This window comes from Martes martes (assembly GCF_963455335.1).
Source record: "Martes martes genome assembly, chromosome: X".
Lineage (NCBI taxonomy): Eukaryota > Metazoa > Chordata > Mammalia > Carnivora > Mustelidae > Martes > Martes martes.
The window spans coordinates 77,288,490-77,306,241 of NC_137897.1; the positions used below are offsets into that span (position 1 = coordinate 77,288,490).

The 17,752-nt window shown below is 42.9% G+C and overlaps 1 protein-coding gene across 1 annotated transcript; it reads right to left on the reverse strand.

Annotated features, from left to right (window-relative positions):
- Positions 1-7,154: 7,154 nt before the first annotated feature.
- On the reverse strand, positions 7,155-10,490 carry ARMCX2 (armadillo repeat containing X-linked 2). Its single transcript, XM_080795872.1, has 3 exons — positions 10,253-10,490; positions 9,859-9,931; positions 7,155-9,521 (listed from the first exon to the last, which is right to left on the reverse strand). Exon 3 carries the CDS (start codon positions 9,390-9,392, stop codon positions 7,560-7,562), a length of 1,833 nt encoding a protein of 610 aa, XP_080651998.1. The 5' UTR covers positions 9,393-9,521; positions 9,859-9,931; positions 10,253-10,490; the 3' UTR covers positions 7,155-7,559.
- Between the last annotated feature and the right edge of the window lie 7,262 nt (positions 10,491-17,752).

The following is a 17,752-nucleotide window of genomic DNA, read 5'->3' on the forward strand; positions in this document are numbered from 1 at the left end:
CGAAAGATTTCCTTTGTGCTACCTCTTTCTAGTCACACCCACTCTTCACCCCACCAGACCCTAATGCCTGGAAACCACTAATCTGTTCTCCATCTCTGTAATTTTTTCATTTCAAGAATGTTATATAAATGGGATCACATGGTATGTGACCCTTTGAGATTGGCTTTTTTCCCCACCCCAGTCGAATGCCTTTGAGGTTCATTCAGGTTGTTGTATCAATAGTTCATTCCTTTTTATTGCCAAATAGTATTTCATGATATAGATGTACAGTTTGTTTAACCGTTCAGTTATGTTTATCTTTAATAATGTTTTTTGTCCTAAAATCTATTTTGTCTCATATTAATTTAGCTATGCCAACTTCCTTTTGGTTAGTGCTTGTATAGTATATTTTTGTATTCTTTTACTTTCCAAGTTTCTGTATACTTATTTTTTAGCATGTGGCTGGATCTAAAAAAATCTGAGGGTATCTTTTAACTACTAAGTTTAGCTCATTTTCACTTATTATGATTACTACTACATGCGAACTATTTTGCTTTCTATTTGTCTTGCTTTTTTGAGGCTCCACTTTTCTCATTTCTTACCTTCGTTTGGATTTTTTGTTAGTGCATTGTTTTCTTTACTGTCTTAGACGTTATACACTCTCTATTATTTTAATGTTCACTTCTGAAATTTTATCATTCATATCTATCTTAAGTCTAGAGCTAATCAGTATATAAATAATAGATTACAGCCCCAATTGCAATTAATATGGACTGATATAAACATGTTCTTAGGCACCCTCAAAATCTAGAATTCTTTTTGTTCTGATATTGCAGTATCACCATCAGACCTAAGGTGTTTTCATATTTCAAAGTGTGAGCCTCAATGAGAAATAGGAGACAAATTGTTATTTATTTTCTTACAAGCAGGGCTTACTGTGAGCTTTTTTTTAAAGGCCTAGAAAGGATCAGGATTTTCCAGATCATGTATTTTGGTTACGGGTGTTCCCAGTTTTGCTGAAGAAATGTGGTAAAGTGGTGAATTCAACTGATATTACATTGAAGTAATAGACCAATTTTAGTGCCTTCTTAGCGCAGTAGACAGCACGTCAGTCTCATAATAGACCAATTTCTAGACTCATTCTTCACATTGTCTTGGCCTTCGGCTTTAAGTGGAAGGAGATTCTTGTAGTAGAATTTTGTAATGGCTCTATTTTGTCTTTTACATTGAGTCAGGTATTCCATAGTTTAGTCTACTCATTGTTTCACTAGAAGTTGCTCAGCATCCTTAGAAACAAATATCTGATCCCACCTAATTCCTTTTCTCTATGAGGTCATTCTGTAGGAACAACTACCTTGTCATGTAGAACCTATTATAAGAGGGACAGCACTCAGTTAATTGTAGCCTATTAGTTTTCAATCCCAGATTGTGGAGGGAAGTTTCATTTGTAATATTCCCATCTCAACCCACATATCCCATGTTTTCTTGAGACTCTGTCGTTAACTACCCTATTTCTGGCTTACTTTTTGTCCGTAGCCACTTGCTTAAGCACACGAAAGGAATAAAAAGAAAGATACTGTGATGTATCTTACAAGTAGTGGAAAAACTGAATAATAAGTGCAGCTCTAGGGATTCGAAAAGCAGTAGTTTGTATCATTTCAACTTTGTGCTCTACCACTAAAATAACAGCAATGTATTCTCAGTCCTTGCATTTATCAAGTCATATTATTAAAGAAAAAGAACGTGATCACTTCATGATCCAACTGTTTACGCAGACCAATTTATCAGAGCAAGGAAGTCGGGACTATTCATTGCTAACGTGGTTGTGAGGATTGTCCCACTTCACCCATGCCCTGGACACACAATGTAAAAGGTAAAAACCATAGTACAGAATGTCTAAGGAATGTTTCACTAGTCACATTTAGGAATAACAGAACAGTACATAGCTGGTGCTTAATTCCTGGTACCTATTATTGTTTTGTGACTATTTGTTATAGTAAGTTAAATCTTAGAAAATAACTACTCTCTTTTTAAATTTTTTAAAAGATTTTATTTATTTATTTGACAGAGAGAGAGATCACAAGTAGGCAGAGGCAGGCAGAGAGAGAGCTCCATGCAGGGCTCCATCCAAGGACCCTGAGATCATGACCTGAGCCGAAGGCAGCGGCTTATCCCAGTTAGCCACCCAGGTGCCCCTCAAATAACTACTCTTAAGACTCATCCACACCTGGACTATGCTGTTGATCTTTCACATAGAATGTGATTTAAGATGCAAAACCTCAGACTTCAGGAAATGAAATATTTTCCTATTGTGTGATTCTTAGCTTATTCATAAGGCCAGATTTACATGTCTCTGTGCAGGAATAGGTTTCATCTGAAGTGGATGGAAGTTTCCACTGTTAATCAGAGCAAATGAAGGTGGGTGGATTACCCTAATAGCTGGAACCGAGCCAAGAGATGCTAATGCACCCATCTTCAGTATATGAGCTCAGACACCACCTCTAACTCACCCAGAAGAATACATTACTGTTCCAGGATTGACATCTTTTTTTCAATTTTTTTTTAATTTATTTGACAGACAGAGATCACAAGTAGGCAGAGAGGCAGGCAGAGAGGGGGGGGGGAAGCAGGCTCCCTGCTGAGCAGAGAGCCCGATGTGGGGCTCAATCCCAGGACCCAGGGATCATGACCTGAGCCGAAAGCAGAGGCTTTAACCCACTGAGCCACCCAGGAGCCCCTTTTTAAAATTTTTAAAAAATATTTATTTTCTCACTATAGCACATACCCTCCCCAACGTCTATCTTTTCAGATTCTCCTTACTAAGGGTTCAAACAATCTTGGGTCTATCCTTACACAGGGTCACCTTGTTACTACAGCAATGATATTCTTTATTAAATGGCCATGGGTTTGATGTCATATGGATTACACTGGTCATAGTAAAACCAAGGAAGATCAACCAATTGAAACCTGGAGTCCTCCATCATTTCTCTTCTAGAGGGAGAAAAAAAAGCCTTTCCCCCATTATCGGTATCACTACTGATTTCTTCAGAAACTCCTTGAAAATTCTGATTTTGTTTGAAAGTTTTATTGTTGGTGACAAATACAGTCAGTTGTTTTCCTTGAAGGTCCACACATTTTAAAAAAATATTTATTTATTTGAGAGCGAGAGCGAGAGCGAGAGAGAGAGAGAGAGAGCGCGTGTACGCGAGAGAGACAGAGAGAGAGCAGGGAGAGAGAGAGAAGGGAGAGGAACAGAGGGAGAGGGAGAGAGAGAATCTCAAGCAGACTCCTTACTGAGTGCAGATCCCCCAGACCTTGATCCCACAACCCTGAGATTATGACCTGAGCCAAAATCAAGAGTCAGGAGCTTAACCGACTGAGCCCCTCAGGTGCCCCTCACACATTCACTTTTAAGAAAATGTCTGCCCAATATCCAAGTCTGAAAAACCAGAGTTTTTCTGCCAGTCATTCTTCGAAGTAAAAATGGTGCTCCATATAAAAAAGCAGCTCATTCAGGGCATAACTCAAATGATCATGCAAATATATTTTTTGAGACAACCATTGTTTTAAGTTGTGCAGCAGAAGTGCTTTGTGCACACTTCCCATTTTATCACACAGAATATTAAAAAAGCATGCAGTGGGGCACCTGGGTGGCTCAGCCGTTAAGCATCAGGTCACGATCCCAGGATGCCAGAATGGAGCCCCACATCGGGCTCCCTGCTCAGCTGGAAGCCTGCTTCTTCCTCTCCCACTCCCTCTGCTTGTGTTCCCTCTCTCGCTGTCTCTCTCTCTAATAAATAAATAAAAATCTTTGAAAAAAAAAGCATGCACTCAAGAATTGAGATTTAATAAAAATAATAATTTTATTATAAATAAGGACTCTTTTCATGACATTTTTAAATAAATCTAGATTTAAATTTCTTTTTGCATGTGTGGCTGTAAAAAAAGTTAATCACTTCTAGTACAGTTTGGCTAAGCTAAGGCTCCAGCACTTTTACCCACCATGACTTTTGCAGCATTAATGTAATGTCAACCTAGTGAAAAATAGCAAATACCATGTTAAATTGTTTTGAAAATAATTTTGACCTTACCTTTCCAGGGATCTGCAATGGTTTGTGAATATGCTGAGATCCTCTGATGTATGATATGATTCTGATTCTGTGTATATACGGAGATGATATGAACATCTGAAAGAATTTACCCGACTTTCAGTTGCAGGAGCCCTTTTTAGACTGATGCCACACTCATATATGGTGAAAGTTTTGTCATGCCAACAAAATAGAAGCACATTGCAGATTTTAATAGTTGTATAACATTTTACTGTATGGACATACTGCCTATTGTTTAGCCAGTTCCACAGTGTTAGACATTTAAGTTGCTTCTAATTTCCCCCCCTTAGAAACAGTGCTGAAATGAACATCCCTTGTGTATTTCTCTGTGTAAAATTATTTGATTATTTCCTTAGGAAAAAAATCCTACAGGTGGAATGCTTGTCTGAAAGTAAGTACATCTTTATAGCTTCTTTTTCCTTTTTTTTTTTTTTTGGTTTGATTTCAAGTTTCTATTTAGATTCTAGTTAGTTAGCATATATGGTAAAATTGGTTTTAGGTGTAGGATTTAGTGATTCATCACTTGTACATAACACCCAGTGCTAAACACAAAACATGCTCTCCTTAATACCTGTCCCCATTTAGCCCACCCCCTGCCACCTCCCTCTATCAACCCTCAAGTTTGTTCTTTATCATTAAGAACCTGTTTTATGGTTTGCCTCTTTTTCTCCCCCTATGTTCATCTGGTTTGTTTCTTAAATTCCACATATGAGTGAAATCGTATGGTATTTGTCTTTCTCTGACTGATCTATTTCGTTTAGCATAATATGGTCTAGTTCCATCCACATCATTGCAAATGACAAGATTTCATGCTTTTTGATGGTTAAATAATATTGTATGTGTGTGTATATATACAATATATATAGTATATGTATATGCAATATGTATGTGTATTATATATATATATACACACACTGATGAATGGATAAAGAAGAAAGTGTGTATATATACATACACACATATATATATCTATATATATACATCTATATATATATATAGATGTCGATGGACATTTGAGCTCTTTCCATAGTTAGCTATTGTAGATAATACTGCTACAAACATCAGGGTTCATGTAACCCTTCAGATCAGTATTTTTGTATTCTTTCGGTAAGTACCTAGTACTGCAATTGCTGGGTCATAGGGTGGCTTTATTTTTAACTTTTTAAGGAACTTCCATACTGTTTTTCCAGAGTGGCTGCTCCAGGTTGCTTTCCCACCAACAGTGGAAGAGGGATCCCCTTTCTCTTCATCCTCTCCAACATCTGTTGTTTCCTGTGTTGTTAATTTTAACCATTCTGACAGTTGTGAGGTGGTATCTTATTGTGGTTTTTATTTGTATTTCCTTGATGATAAATGATGTTGAGCATCTTTTCATATGTGTTTGGGCCATCTGGATGTCTTCTTTGAAAAAAATATCTATTCATGACTTCTGCCTATTTCTTAACTGGGCTATTTATTTTGGGGGTGTTAAGTTTGATAAGTGCTTTACTAACCCTTTATCAGGTATGTCATTTGCAAATATCTTCTCCCATTCCATAAGTTGTCCTTCAGTTTTGTTGATTGTTTCCTTATCTTGACAAAGTCCCAGTAGTTCATTTTTGCTTTTGTTTCCCTTGCCTCCTGAGATATGTCTAGTAAGGAGTTGCTGTGGCCCAGGTCAAAAAGGTTGCTGCCTGTTTTCTCCTAACATCTTTATAGCTTCTTATGCAGATTACCAAATTGCCTTCCAGATAAATTGTACCAATATATAATATCCATCTGCCCCTTTTCTATGTAACCCCCTCCCAGTAGTCCTTATCTTTATCGCTGCCTCATGTCACCATACATTTGCATAAAAATGATTGTTCTGTGGGGGTGTCAGGAAAGCAGGCTGGGTTTGAAGAATCTCTGGGACTTTCCCCATTTTCTACTTTCATTGCTTTGGTGGGTCAGGGAGGAGAACAAAGAAGATGCATCTGCTCTTAAATGAATTTAAGGGTGGGGGTGGGCTTCCCAAAAAGGTTTCACCACTCCCCTTCTTCTAAGAGAAGACAGAGCTAGATCTCTAACCCTAGGGGAAAAAACCACTCTTTGCACTGAATTATTCTTTCTGTCACAGTGCTTTGTCTCATCATTAGAAATGATAACTCACTTTGGCATTTCATGGTCACCAGAACTGCCCAAGAAAGAGGGCTTTCTTTGTTAGGACCTGCACCAGCTCGTACAATTCTCCATCTTTGTCAACCTACAGCCAAGTCAGGCAGCAGAGCTTGGTCTTTTTCTTTTTTTGGTAAGCATCTGTTTTTCCCACCATTCCTTGACAATTCTTATAAGGTGGTGACTACCATCTTATTTCACCCTTTATCATCTCATTTTTGGTTTATTGTAACTTTTAACAACATTCTCATTCCAGTCTTTTTAAAAAAGGTTTTATTTATTTATGAGAGAGAGCATGAGTGGAGGGTGGGGGTGGGGTGGGGTGTGGGATAAGCAGGCTCCCCACTGAGCAGGGAGCCCAATTCGATTAGGGGCTCAATCCCAGGACCCTGGGATCATGACCTGAGCTGAAGGCAGACGCTTAACTGACTGAGTCAACCAGGTGCCCCTCATTTCCAGTCTTGATGCCTAACCCCATCCCACCTCCAATCCATTTTGCACACTGCCACCAGATTATTTTTCTCTTTGTCAAAAATGTCTAGTAACTCCCAGGATATGACAGGATATTTCAATCTCAGCTAGGGGTTTGGGATCTCCCCCCAAATTTCCTCACCCTTGATTTCCACCCTCTTCTCTCATCACTTCTCTTCCCACAGCTTCCATTTCAGGCAAATTGGTTACCTTCTTATCATAGGAACAGATTTCCCACCTCATGACTATCTTCAAACTATTTTCCTCACCTGAAATGCTCTTCTGTGTTTTCTCATGCTGTCCTTTCAGAGCCCAGCTTAAAGCTTTCTAGCAACTTTGTCATTTAACCAGACAGCCCATATTTGACTATGAACATTGCCCAGGTGCTATTAGTCATCCTTTTGCATTTATGTACCTTATCTCACCAGCTAGATTTAAAAACATGAGAACATTTTTTTTGGTCAAAACATACAACTTTATTGATGATACACAAATGAAGTCTTTGGTGGATAAATTCAAGTCAAAACAAATGACAAAAGTGTAGGCTATTTATGATGGGCAGGTTCACTGTCAATTCACATAGAGGAACCAGTAAAAATATTTCCATTCAAGCAGCACGATTAAAGTCACAAATGTGTTTTCAGTACAAGAGGACTATTTATTTGGTATTCATAAAATGGTTCAGCTTTAAGCTGGAGACTGTCACAGATAACATCATTCTGGATGATACATTATTCAAAACTGGCAGCTGAAAGGATCCCTTTAGTGTATGGACAAGTGGAAAAGCAATAACTTTCAATTTTCATTGCTTTCAGACTGGAAAGTCAAGAAATTTCTCCAAGTCTTTTGAGAGCATATAGCCAATCAGAATTTGTCCACTAGTTTTATAACTTTCACTTTCACCAAGAGGTCATGGTGATCGGCTAAGGCTCGAATTTTCTTAACGCACACTCCAGATGTAGTGCATAAGTAAAAAAGGGAACCTTTATTGAATTCTCTGTAGTTGAATACTTCTGCTCTGAGATTGTCATAGATGATCTCAAACAGAGTAAGGGCATTAATAAGAATTTCTGATTCCACATAAGAATTATAAAGGGAACTAAAGGATGATGGCACTTGGGTGCTAAGCAGTTTTTTTAACATATCTGGATTTTCAGCAAAATTTGAAAGTATTTTCAAAATCTCAACCTTGATTTTTCCACCTCCCTGAGATAACAAACGGAAAAAGTTTGCAATGGAGTTGACAAGCAGGTGCTGGTAGTCATTGGTAATTGTCATGTTTGTTAAAAATTTTAGTCCGACTACCTGTACTGCTGAGTTCAAGTTAGAGGCCATGATATCATCCATTACTTTATTCATGTATACCTGAAGTCGGCCCTGATTTTCATAGTTCTCACTCAGGTTATTCATGGCCATTAAGGCTTTTTCCTTAATGTGGGGATCAGTTTTGTTGATCATGTTTGCAATAATTGGGAGGCCTCCCAATTTGCGAATTGTGTCTTGGTTGCATGAATAATTGGCATTGTTGCTCAGAGTGAGCAAAGCTACCTGTTGGATGAAAGGATCATCAGATTTCTGAAGCAAAGCAAGGACTTTCCTGAGGTCTCGGACACCGAGAATCTCATCTATTTCATAAGGAAAGGGGCGCTTCTGCATGGGAACAGGTCTCCTCCCTCCTCTCCCTCTCTGCTGGGTTTCAGGCTCTGAGTCTGACTCAGACTCTGTGTCAGTCCACCCGGACTCCCCTTCCTCAGAATCAGGGACCTCTGCCAGGAAAGCCTGTCCCCCGTTAGCGGAGGCTGCAGCAGCCGCCGCAATCCCATCCCCAGGGCGGAAGCCCAGCCCCAGTTCATCTACTTCCACCTTGTTTTTCTTGCCTTTGCCCTTGCCCCCAGTCCGAGACCTGGTTCCCTTGGCTCCACCTTTGGGTACAGCTCCAGCCACTGACCCGGCCTTCGGTATAGCGCCGGTATGAGCCCCAGGCGTTGCTTTCTTGGAGGGTGCTGCTGTTCTGGGGGATCCTGAAGTCCCAGGAGCCTCCGCAGCCCCAGTAGGCACTGTTGCCCCAGAAGGCACTGGTGCGGCAGGAGGCATTGTGGGTACAGGAGCCTCCGCAGCCTCTGTAGATGCTGTCGCCTCGGTAGGCGCTGGCGCCCTGGGAGGCACCATGGGCACCCCGGGAGCCTCTGCTGTGCCAGGGGCTTCTGGCGACTTGGGAGCCCTTGCCACTGTGGGGGCCTCTGCAGCCACGGAAGCCTCTGCCTCCCTGGCGGGTGGTGCCATTGAGGAAGGTGCTGTGGCCCCTGCTACTGGTTCAGCCTTAGACCCAACCCCTGCCCCTTCTGCCTCCTGGACCTGATTTCCTGCCCCACTCTGAGCCTCAGTGCTGGCTGCAGCTGGGGCCACTGCCTCATCTCCAGCTGCTTCCAGAGGAGAGGCTTCATCCTGGGCCCTGTCCTCTGTCCGAGTGCGGACTGGGGTTGGAGGACCGAATCCAGGCCCAAGGTCAATTGTGAATCCGGCCCTTGGTCCGGCTCTAGCCCTGGCTCCATTCCCAGCCACAGCCCTTGTCTTGGGCTTGGCCATTCTCTTCTTTGTCTGGTTTCTTCCCCTGGCATATTTGTAGACACAGTACCAGGCACTAGCCCCAATCACTATCCCGGCGGCGACACAGCCAGCATCTCGAACTCGGCTCATGGTGCAGCTGGAGTAATTTTCTGATCCAGGGTGTGGAACTGGCTTTCCTAAATGGGATGTGTGCACGTCTGGGCGAGGTACTGCCACTCTGGCTCACCAGTTTTCCCCAGGCTGCAAGCAGAGCAGAACCTGGGACAAAGGACAGAAATGAAACTTAAGGCTCTGGCTCACTTTGTGCTTAACCAAGCCTACACAGAGGAGAGCTTGGAAACATAATGCTTGGTGCGTGGGCTAGTACCCAGACACAGGACCCAGGTTGTCTAAGGTTTCCTACACCTTCATCCCTAGCTGGCCCTACCCAATGCCAACACACAATTTCCCAGCACCTAAATGGGGGATGAGAGGCAGTATGGACACTAGGAAAGCTGGTGGAGAGCAGGAAAAACAGTAAAGACCCCAGATGCTGCTCTGATCCCCCCTCAGTCATGCCCAAGGATTTCCAGATGGTGCTCATGCACATACCGACCTGCTGGGAACACGGGCAGTTTACTTTTTTCCACCAAGCTTGTACTTGTGCAGGGCCTCAAATTCAGGCAGACCTGCAGAGAAAGCCCAGAAAGGGTGTTTTGGGGTCGTTGGTAGATGGATTCCATTTCCTGTGCTGATTTGAATCCTTGTGGGTGAAGTTTTCTGTCTCAGGGATCCTCTTCCCCTCCTTAACCCTTCCTCGTCAAACCATTAATTAAGAAGGCAGATGCCACACCCCTTTCTCTGCACCAAAAAGGACAGGCCCAAGGCAAGGGTGTCTCCCTACAGAGGGAGAAGAGGGGGGAAGAGAAGCCTCTGGCCCCAGGCTCTGCTCCGGTTTCTGCCACACCCACACCAGGGGTTCTCAGACAATTCCCACCCCCCACACTGACCTCCAGGGATTCAGGGCTGTTTCCTCTTCGTTCAGTTCGGTGAAAGCTTCATCCTAAGGACAGACTGAAGGGCAGAAATACAGACACCAGAGGTTGGAAACTGAGCCCGGTGTTTGGAGACCCAGGCCACAAGTCCCCATAATTGCCTTCTAGCATTCGCGTAGCGTAGAATGACAATCTCTCAATTCGCTCAACTCTTCTTACCCCTCCCATCCCACACCAATCTCCCCCCTCCTGCGCAGACTCCCCAGGCACTCAACCACTCCTTCCTTTTGCCCCGCCCCACCCGTCCGCCATTTCTCCGGGACAGCCACACCCCTTCTCCTGCACCCAAGCGGGAGGGGGCGGGGCGAGGGTGCAGCAAAAACTGGATGGGACGCGGGATGAGGGACTACTGCCGAACAATCTAGTGTCTTCCTCCCGTGATCACCCGTCCTTCAGTCCCCAGCCCCCCGACGTAGCATAAGCCTGCAGATCAGGGGCCCTGCTGTCTGACCTTTCGGTTTGAGGGTCGTGATTTTCCACTGTTTCTCAGTTCTGGGCTCCGCCTCCCACCCCCCACCCAAATCCCCTAATAACCGCCATGCCTCCCTCCAGCGTACCAGAACTCCCTTTACAGGACTCAATAAACGGGGGTGAAGGGCTGTGTGGGTTGGAGGTGTCTGGAAAGCAGTCTGGGAGTTAGCACAGCGGTTTAATACCAGATTCTCTCAGGGTCCCCCCTTCCTGTTAAGTCCAGACAGCGCCAAACCCGCCATCTCCCCTACAGAGGCTGGCACACCCGTTTTCCAGCACCCCCAAAGGATCGGGGGCCGGCCGGGGGCAGGGGAGGGGAAAGTGGAGGGCGTAGTTGGGGGAGGTATCTGCAAAGTGAGGGTGAGAGTGAAAGGGCCAGGCCGGCTTGTTTCCAATTGCGTCCCCTCCCGTCACCCTTGCCCAACCACCCCGCTGGCCTTATATGCTCTGCCACGTTTATTTCTCCCCCTCTTCCTCTCAAAACGGGACGGGATGTGGGGTGCGGGGCCGAAGTGTCAAACACAAGACCAGAAAACACTGACTGGGAGAGAAGTAAGCGGATTCTCCATAAGTATATCAGTCTTTAGGTTCCCCCCTCCCCCTCTCCCCGCCGCCCACCAAAATGAGCTGCGACTGAGCGCGGGGATCGGGAAAGCCGGCCAGGAGCGGGCGAGACAGAGGCACCCGCGGCCTCAGACGCCCGCCTCTCTGAGCTACCCCTTTCAGGAGTGCCAGGCTATGCCCACCCTCACACCCACCTGCCCGGATCTGGGGGAATTTTCTCCTCCTCCTCCTCGCCTGGGTTAAACGCACGGCAGTGCGCGGCGCAAGAGAGTTGGTACCCAGAGGAGGACGGAGGACGGCAGTCAGGGCTTTAAGTACCTTTGCCCACGTCAGCTCCTGGTCACGTGAGGGCTGCATCGCCAGTAAGCGTGGGTCCCCAATTTCCACTCCTACCGAGAGCAAGAGCCCCCTCCTTTAGCCCCCCTCCTACCTCACCCCACCACATCAGGTCCTGTCACTCTTTTTTTTTTTTTTGTCTTTGTAGTCCCAGGGGCCAAAAGTAGCCTCTTCTCCCTGTGTTAGAATTTGCCTTTTTCTAGATACCGGGGATGGGATACATATTCTTGGAGGGCTACTGGCAAGATTTACTTGTGTGTGTTGTGTGTTGGGGAATTGTTTCATTCCTTCGTAGGCAACTGGACATTCTCTTCTGCTCCACTTTCAATCCCCCATCCACTGGTGCCACCGTTTCCCTTGCAGTCGGGCCCCTGTTCCAGTATAAGTAAGAGACAGAGTGTCAGAAAGGAGACAAGGAATGGGAATGGGGTCTGTATTTTTGTAACATTCCTCCGATTTGTTTTCAAAGCGATCACCACCCTTTATTAATACAGTAAGAAAATACCACAGTATGGGAAGCAGCAACAAAAAAGAGCTGCATGATTTATAGAGATTTCCCACTAATATTTGAAGGCACTATTAATTTTGGTTAATTTTTACCACACAGAAAATGAATTCTATTGACCACATAGAAAATAGTTTTCAAAACATGTTAAGGTATTTGAACATCTAAAAATGGAATTTTCCTCAACTAGATAAGCATGTTTTAATGTGATCTGTAAATTGATCCATGGAGAGATGTTAGGTTGTCCAGCCTTATTTATTTTGGACAAATAATATCCTACTTTTTCTCCTTCTGGGACAGCTTTTCAGTTGGATAAATAAATGATCCTGTCTTGTTCTGTTGAGAAACATTTATTTAATGTTCCCAAACCATTGCTGTCTGCTGTGTGAACCTCCTGTAATTTGATGGCTGTAACCATGGCAGTTTTGAACACCTGTCCCAGGATTAGGTTCCACTTTCATGATTCAGCTCTGGGCAAAAGGAAGAGCTGTTAGGCTGAGGAAAGGACAAAGTGAGGGATGCAGAGATGACCAAATTCCCCCTATTTTGTCAAGGGTGGGGAAGGTGCTGACCCTCTACCTCCTTTCATATTCCTGAGCCTTCATTCCCTGCATTCAGCCACTTGACTCTATCTCTGGCTCTAAAAGTACACAGGGAGTGGTGACCAAGGTGGTAAATACCACCTTTACTCAGGGGACCAACTTGAGTAACTGTCTTTGGCTTCTTCCCTTTCTCCTTCCCTCCCCCAAATTCCCACAGGTGTAACTCAGGGATGCTTAGGAGGGACTGCTGCTCCCACAGAGCCCTGCAGCTGTGGATTCCCATGAAGAAGTGATTGTTGGTTGGCGGAGGCACCCAGATCGGCCTGCTCTGCCCTCTCTCGTGGTGCCTTAGTTAACAGGGCTCCTTAACACTGCTGCTACCACCTGGCTGGAGGGGTGCAGCCAGCTGGGCCTCTTCCCTCTGGCCTCCTTGCCACAGGGCACCCAGGGAGAACCTGGCCTTGCTGCAGGGTCACTGTCTGCAGCCCACACCCACTTTGCTGCCCCCTCAGCCAAATGTGTGCTGGGACCGCAGGGAGTCTCCCCACTGACCATACCGATTAGCCTAGAGTGGGCTTTCTCAACTGACCACTTCTGTGCTGTACCTGAAATTGTACACAAGGTTTTGTTTGTGAATGTATGTGTGGTTAAGTGCATTTTTTGGGGGGGGGAATACAGGTCACTGACCTCATCAGTTTCTGAAAGGGGCTTTGCTCCCCTAAATATTAAGAACTGGTACAATGGCCTAGAGAGTGTTGCATATAATAATCCAGATTCGGAAACTCTTGTTTTTTTCTTTTCTGGTGAAAAAAGGTAACATATTAATGGTTAAAAATATTCAGAATAATAAAGAAATATATGAAGTACACAGAGAAAGAGCTCTGCAATATCGTTTCTGCTCTCAGCCACTGCTAACAATTTCCATTGTCCTTTTTATGTACATATCAGTGGGTGCATTTGTGGTTATTAATCAAGTTCCGGATTGAGCAACAGTAAACACATAATAAGCATTTGGAATTTGCATTGTAACTGTAGTAAGTCTGCAAATTAATTTGAAGAACATTAACATCTTAAAATTGAGGCTTCCCCTCCAGGAATATGGTATGTCTCCATTTTGTTCAGATCTATTTTTATGTTTGTTAATCAAATTTCATAATTTTCTTCAGCTAAGTAATTCCTATTACTTGTTAGGTTTTTCCTAGGTGTTTAGTAGTCTTTGTTCCTGAAATGCTATTCTTTCTTCAGTTATAATTTCTGGTAGGGAATTTTCTGATTAAGGAACATGTTCTACTATTATATATATTTATTTTGTATCTGCCAATTTTTGTGATTTACCTTATTAATTCCAATAGTTTTCACATGATACTTTGGTTTTTCCAGGTATTTATATATGATCAGCTGCAAATGATGATTTTTTCCCCATTTCTCCCTTTCCAATACTTATACCTTTTTCTTTTCTTTTCTGCATGTGTTACGTTGATCAGAAACTCCAGAACTGTGTTGAGTAATGCGGTGTCTGAGAACCTCCTGATCTTATTCTTGAAGAAAATGGGAATGCCTCTTTTGTTTCATCATTTAGTGTAACTTTTGCTGTTTCTAACATAGTCTCTCTTTTTAAATTTTTCTGTTTTTTTAACATGCATGAAGAAATGTTTTAATGAGTGAGGTGAGCTCTTACAAAATTTTTCAGGTTGACAAATTTGCCATAAAATTAAATTACTAAAGCTTCATAGAACATTTGAAAAATATAAAAAAATAGAGACAGAAATTAATATTCCCCATAAAACTTCAATGTAGAGATTGCCACATATTGATGTTTTCATATCCAAGCTTTCCTCCGTGCATTAAATAATTGCATCATTGAGTTCCAATTTCTGATAGTTTCTGATTATGAATATACTTGCTCATTGTAGACATGCAGAAAAAGATAGATTAGGAAAAGACAAATTACTTATGGCCTTACTACCTGAAGTGCCCCCAACAAGGTTCTCAAAGGCAAAAAGCAAGAAGTGATACTGGTTAGGAAGAGAAGGACATAACTGGAAAGACAGGAAATAGGATACATTGTCAATAAGGAGTTGTATTTACCAGGGTCATTCTCTCCCGTTTTCAAGGTTATTTTCACTTATGTTTACAAGTACTGGAAAAAAAAAAGGAAATACAAAGAAATAATGTTACTGAGTGGAGCCAAGTCATGAGTTCTGTGGTCTTGGTAGCCCATAAGGAATGAGGAATCTGCCAGGTCAGAAGTTCCTCTGATATATTCTTTATCAGGATAAGGGTATTTTCTTTTATATCTGATTTAATATAACCAAGAATGATTTGTTAAATTATATACAATTCTTTACTGCATAAACTTAGTTTCCTCCTATTCCTATTTTGGTAACACTTTTTAAATATTCAGAAATGGCTAAGTTTATCAAATACTTTAATTGAAAGGTTTCTTTTCTCTTTTGGTTTGCTGTTGCAATGAATGATTTAGATTGACTGGGTTCCCTGCCACTCTAGTCTCTGTATAGTCTATTCTCAACAGATCCCTCAAGTTCAAACTCCATTCTTCCCCCACCTCCAACTCCCCAGATGTTTAAATGCAAGTGTGCTTACTCTAACTTAGAGAATCTTACTCTCTTCAGCCTTATTATCTCTTTGCTTCATCTTCTGTTATTCTCTCTCTAGCGCAGCCATCCTTATTTCCTTGATGTTCTTGGAATATACAGGGCTTGTTGCCTTCACAGAGCATTTTCTTTTCCTTGCTCTCCTGCCTAGGATATTCTTACCCAAAATATCACCATACTTAGATTCCTCATTGAATTCAGGTCTTTACTCAAAGGTTACCTTCCTAGTGATTCCTTCTCGAGTCACACTATCTAAATGTTCAACCCATCTGAACTTTTCATATCTTTCTTTCTTGCCTTTAATTTTTCTCTTTTTAGTAGGTATCATTAATATACTATATATTTTGTTTATTTATCTTGTTTGTTGTTTGTCTCTCTGACTACAATGTAAGAGCCATGAGATTAGAGACTAAGGTCTGTTTTATTCACTGCTGTAACCACATCATCAAGAACAATGCATGGCATGTAGTAGGTGCTCAGTAAATGTGTTGGATAAATGAATGAATGGCTTTCCAACATTGAACAACTCTCTTGCATTCCAGAAATAAAGCCTACTTGGTTATACCATATTAGTAGATTTGTAAACCCCGATAACTGATTCGCTAAACAGGATCTTGTCATATGACAAGATGTAGAAGATGTAGAAGAAATTAAGATTGATTTGAGTGGCATGTACAAAACTCATTATGCAGTAACTGTGATTGTTTATGATAAATGTCATTTTTAAGTGAATCTTTTTTTCTTAAATTAATAAAGTTCTATCATATTTTCTGATAATAAAAAAGATGCACACTTAGTGTTTTTTAAAAAAGGAACAGAATGATGCTAACAAGAAAATAACAAAATTCACTTTTTCTTTCCGCTCCCTTTCCTGACATCCCTTCCTCCATTCCCATTTCCAGATATTTTCAGGATTACAGACAAGAACCTTAGGGATTCCAAAGAAACAAGGTGGAGGGAGCAGAGAAAAGGGTGGGACCATTCCCTCTAGAGAAGCAGTAGAATTGTCCAGTAGCCCAGGAGAAGATGCTGCCCCTTACAGTAATTAGAAAGACAACGTATTTTTTGGCTGTGCAAAGATCGAAAAAAGCGACCGTTGCTGATGGCGCGGTGGCGCGGTGGTGGTGGGGAAGGGGCGGGTCGCCCGCCGCTTTGCTAATAATAGGAGGGGAAATTTGGGACCCGAACTCATCAGTGACGTAGCCTCACGTCACCAGAAGCCTACGTACTGAATGAAGTCTTGGTCCAGACAGCGGTTCCGCTCAGGTAACCCGGTCCCTATTTCCCTGGAGGTGCCATGATTGTAGGCAAGCACGGGGGAGGAAGAGGAGGAGGAAACCGTTCCTGATTCCTGTATGTCGTATGGGTGTTGATTGAAGACTCCTGGAGTGAGGGTGGAGGGTAGCAGAACAATTGCTGACTTTGGAGGCGCTTCTGTGTTTCCCCATGGGGACACCCCAACCCAGCGTCTTTTTCCTGCCTTGTAAAAGGCAGGGCCATATCAGCGGCCGAAATGGTTGGCTTAGGTGACTGGAGAGGCAGAGGGGAGGAAGCTGTTATCAGGGAGCAGAGAGATGGGGGAAATGTGAGGTGGGAGACAGGTCTGACAGCCTGGATCTGAAACAGGGATGGTCGGGGCATGGACCCACATTCGGGTGTTGATGCATCCACTGGAGCCTTGAGTCCCCATGTCTCCTGTTCCTGTCTGCTTGTGACTTTGGTCTGTCTGTGTCTGTTGGTCCATCCATTAGTGGTGCAGTGGGGATGCAAAAGAAGAAGCCCAGCACCTCATTTCCTTTTTCCCTCCTCCCCAAACAACCATGCCCCTTAGACTGATTCCACTTGACTGCTGTTCCAGGTTCCCCCCTCCAGCGCGTTCTCACTAGCCTGGGAGAAACCCCTGAGATATTCACAGCAGCATGGGCTGGGCCCAGAATTTGGGCTTGATGGCCGTGGGACTGGTGATCGGGGCTGGCACCTGGTGCTACATATACCAACTGACCTGTGGTGGAGAGCAGAACAAGAAACCAGCTGATTGAAAAGACATTAATCCTGCCTACAAAAAGTTTAGAAAGTACAGAAAACTGTAAGGAAGAAAATAAAAATAAGCCATTCCTTGTCTTTCTCTCTGTGTAAGAATGCAGATGTGTGTATTTAATACTGCATCATACTATATATGTTATCCAGAAATTATTTCTTTCAGGTCGGAGTTCAGGGGATGCCTTTTATTAGTTAATGAAAATGCCTCACGGACATTCTGGCAATAGATTTTTTCATAATAACAAAATATAATAATCATACCTCTTCCTCTTTTGCTGACCTTTCATGTAGCAGGTATGAAACTTAGTTCTCAGACTCAGGTGTAAAAAAATATTAAAACGTTTTCATTTTCTAAAAATATATATAGACTATATCTACTACG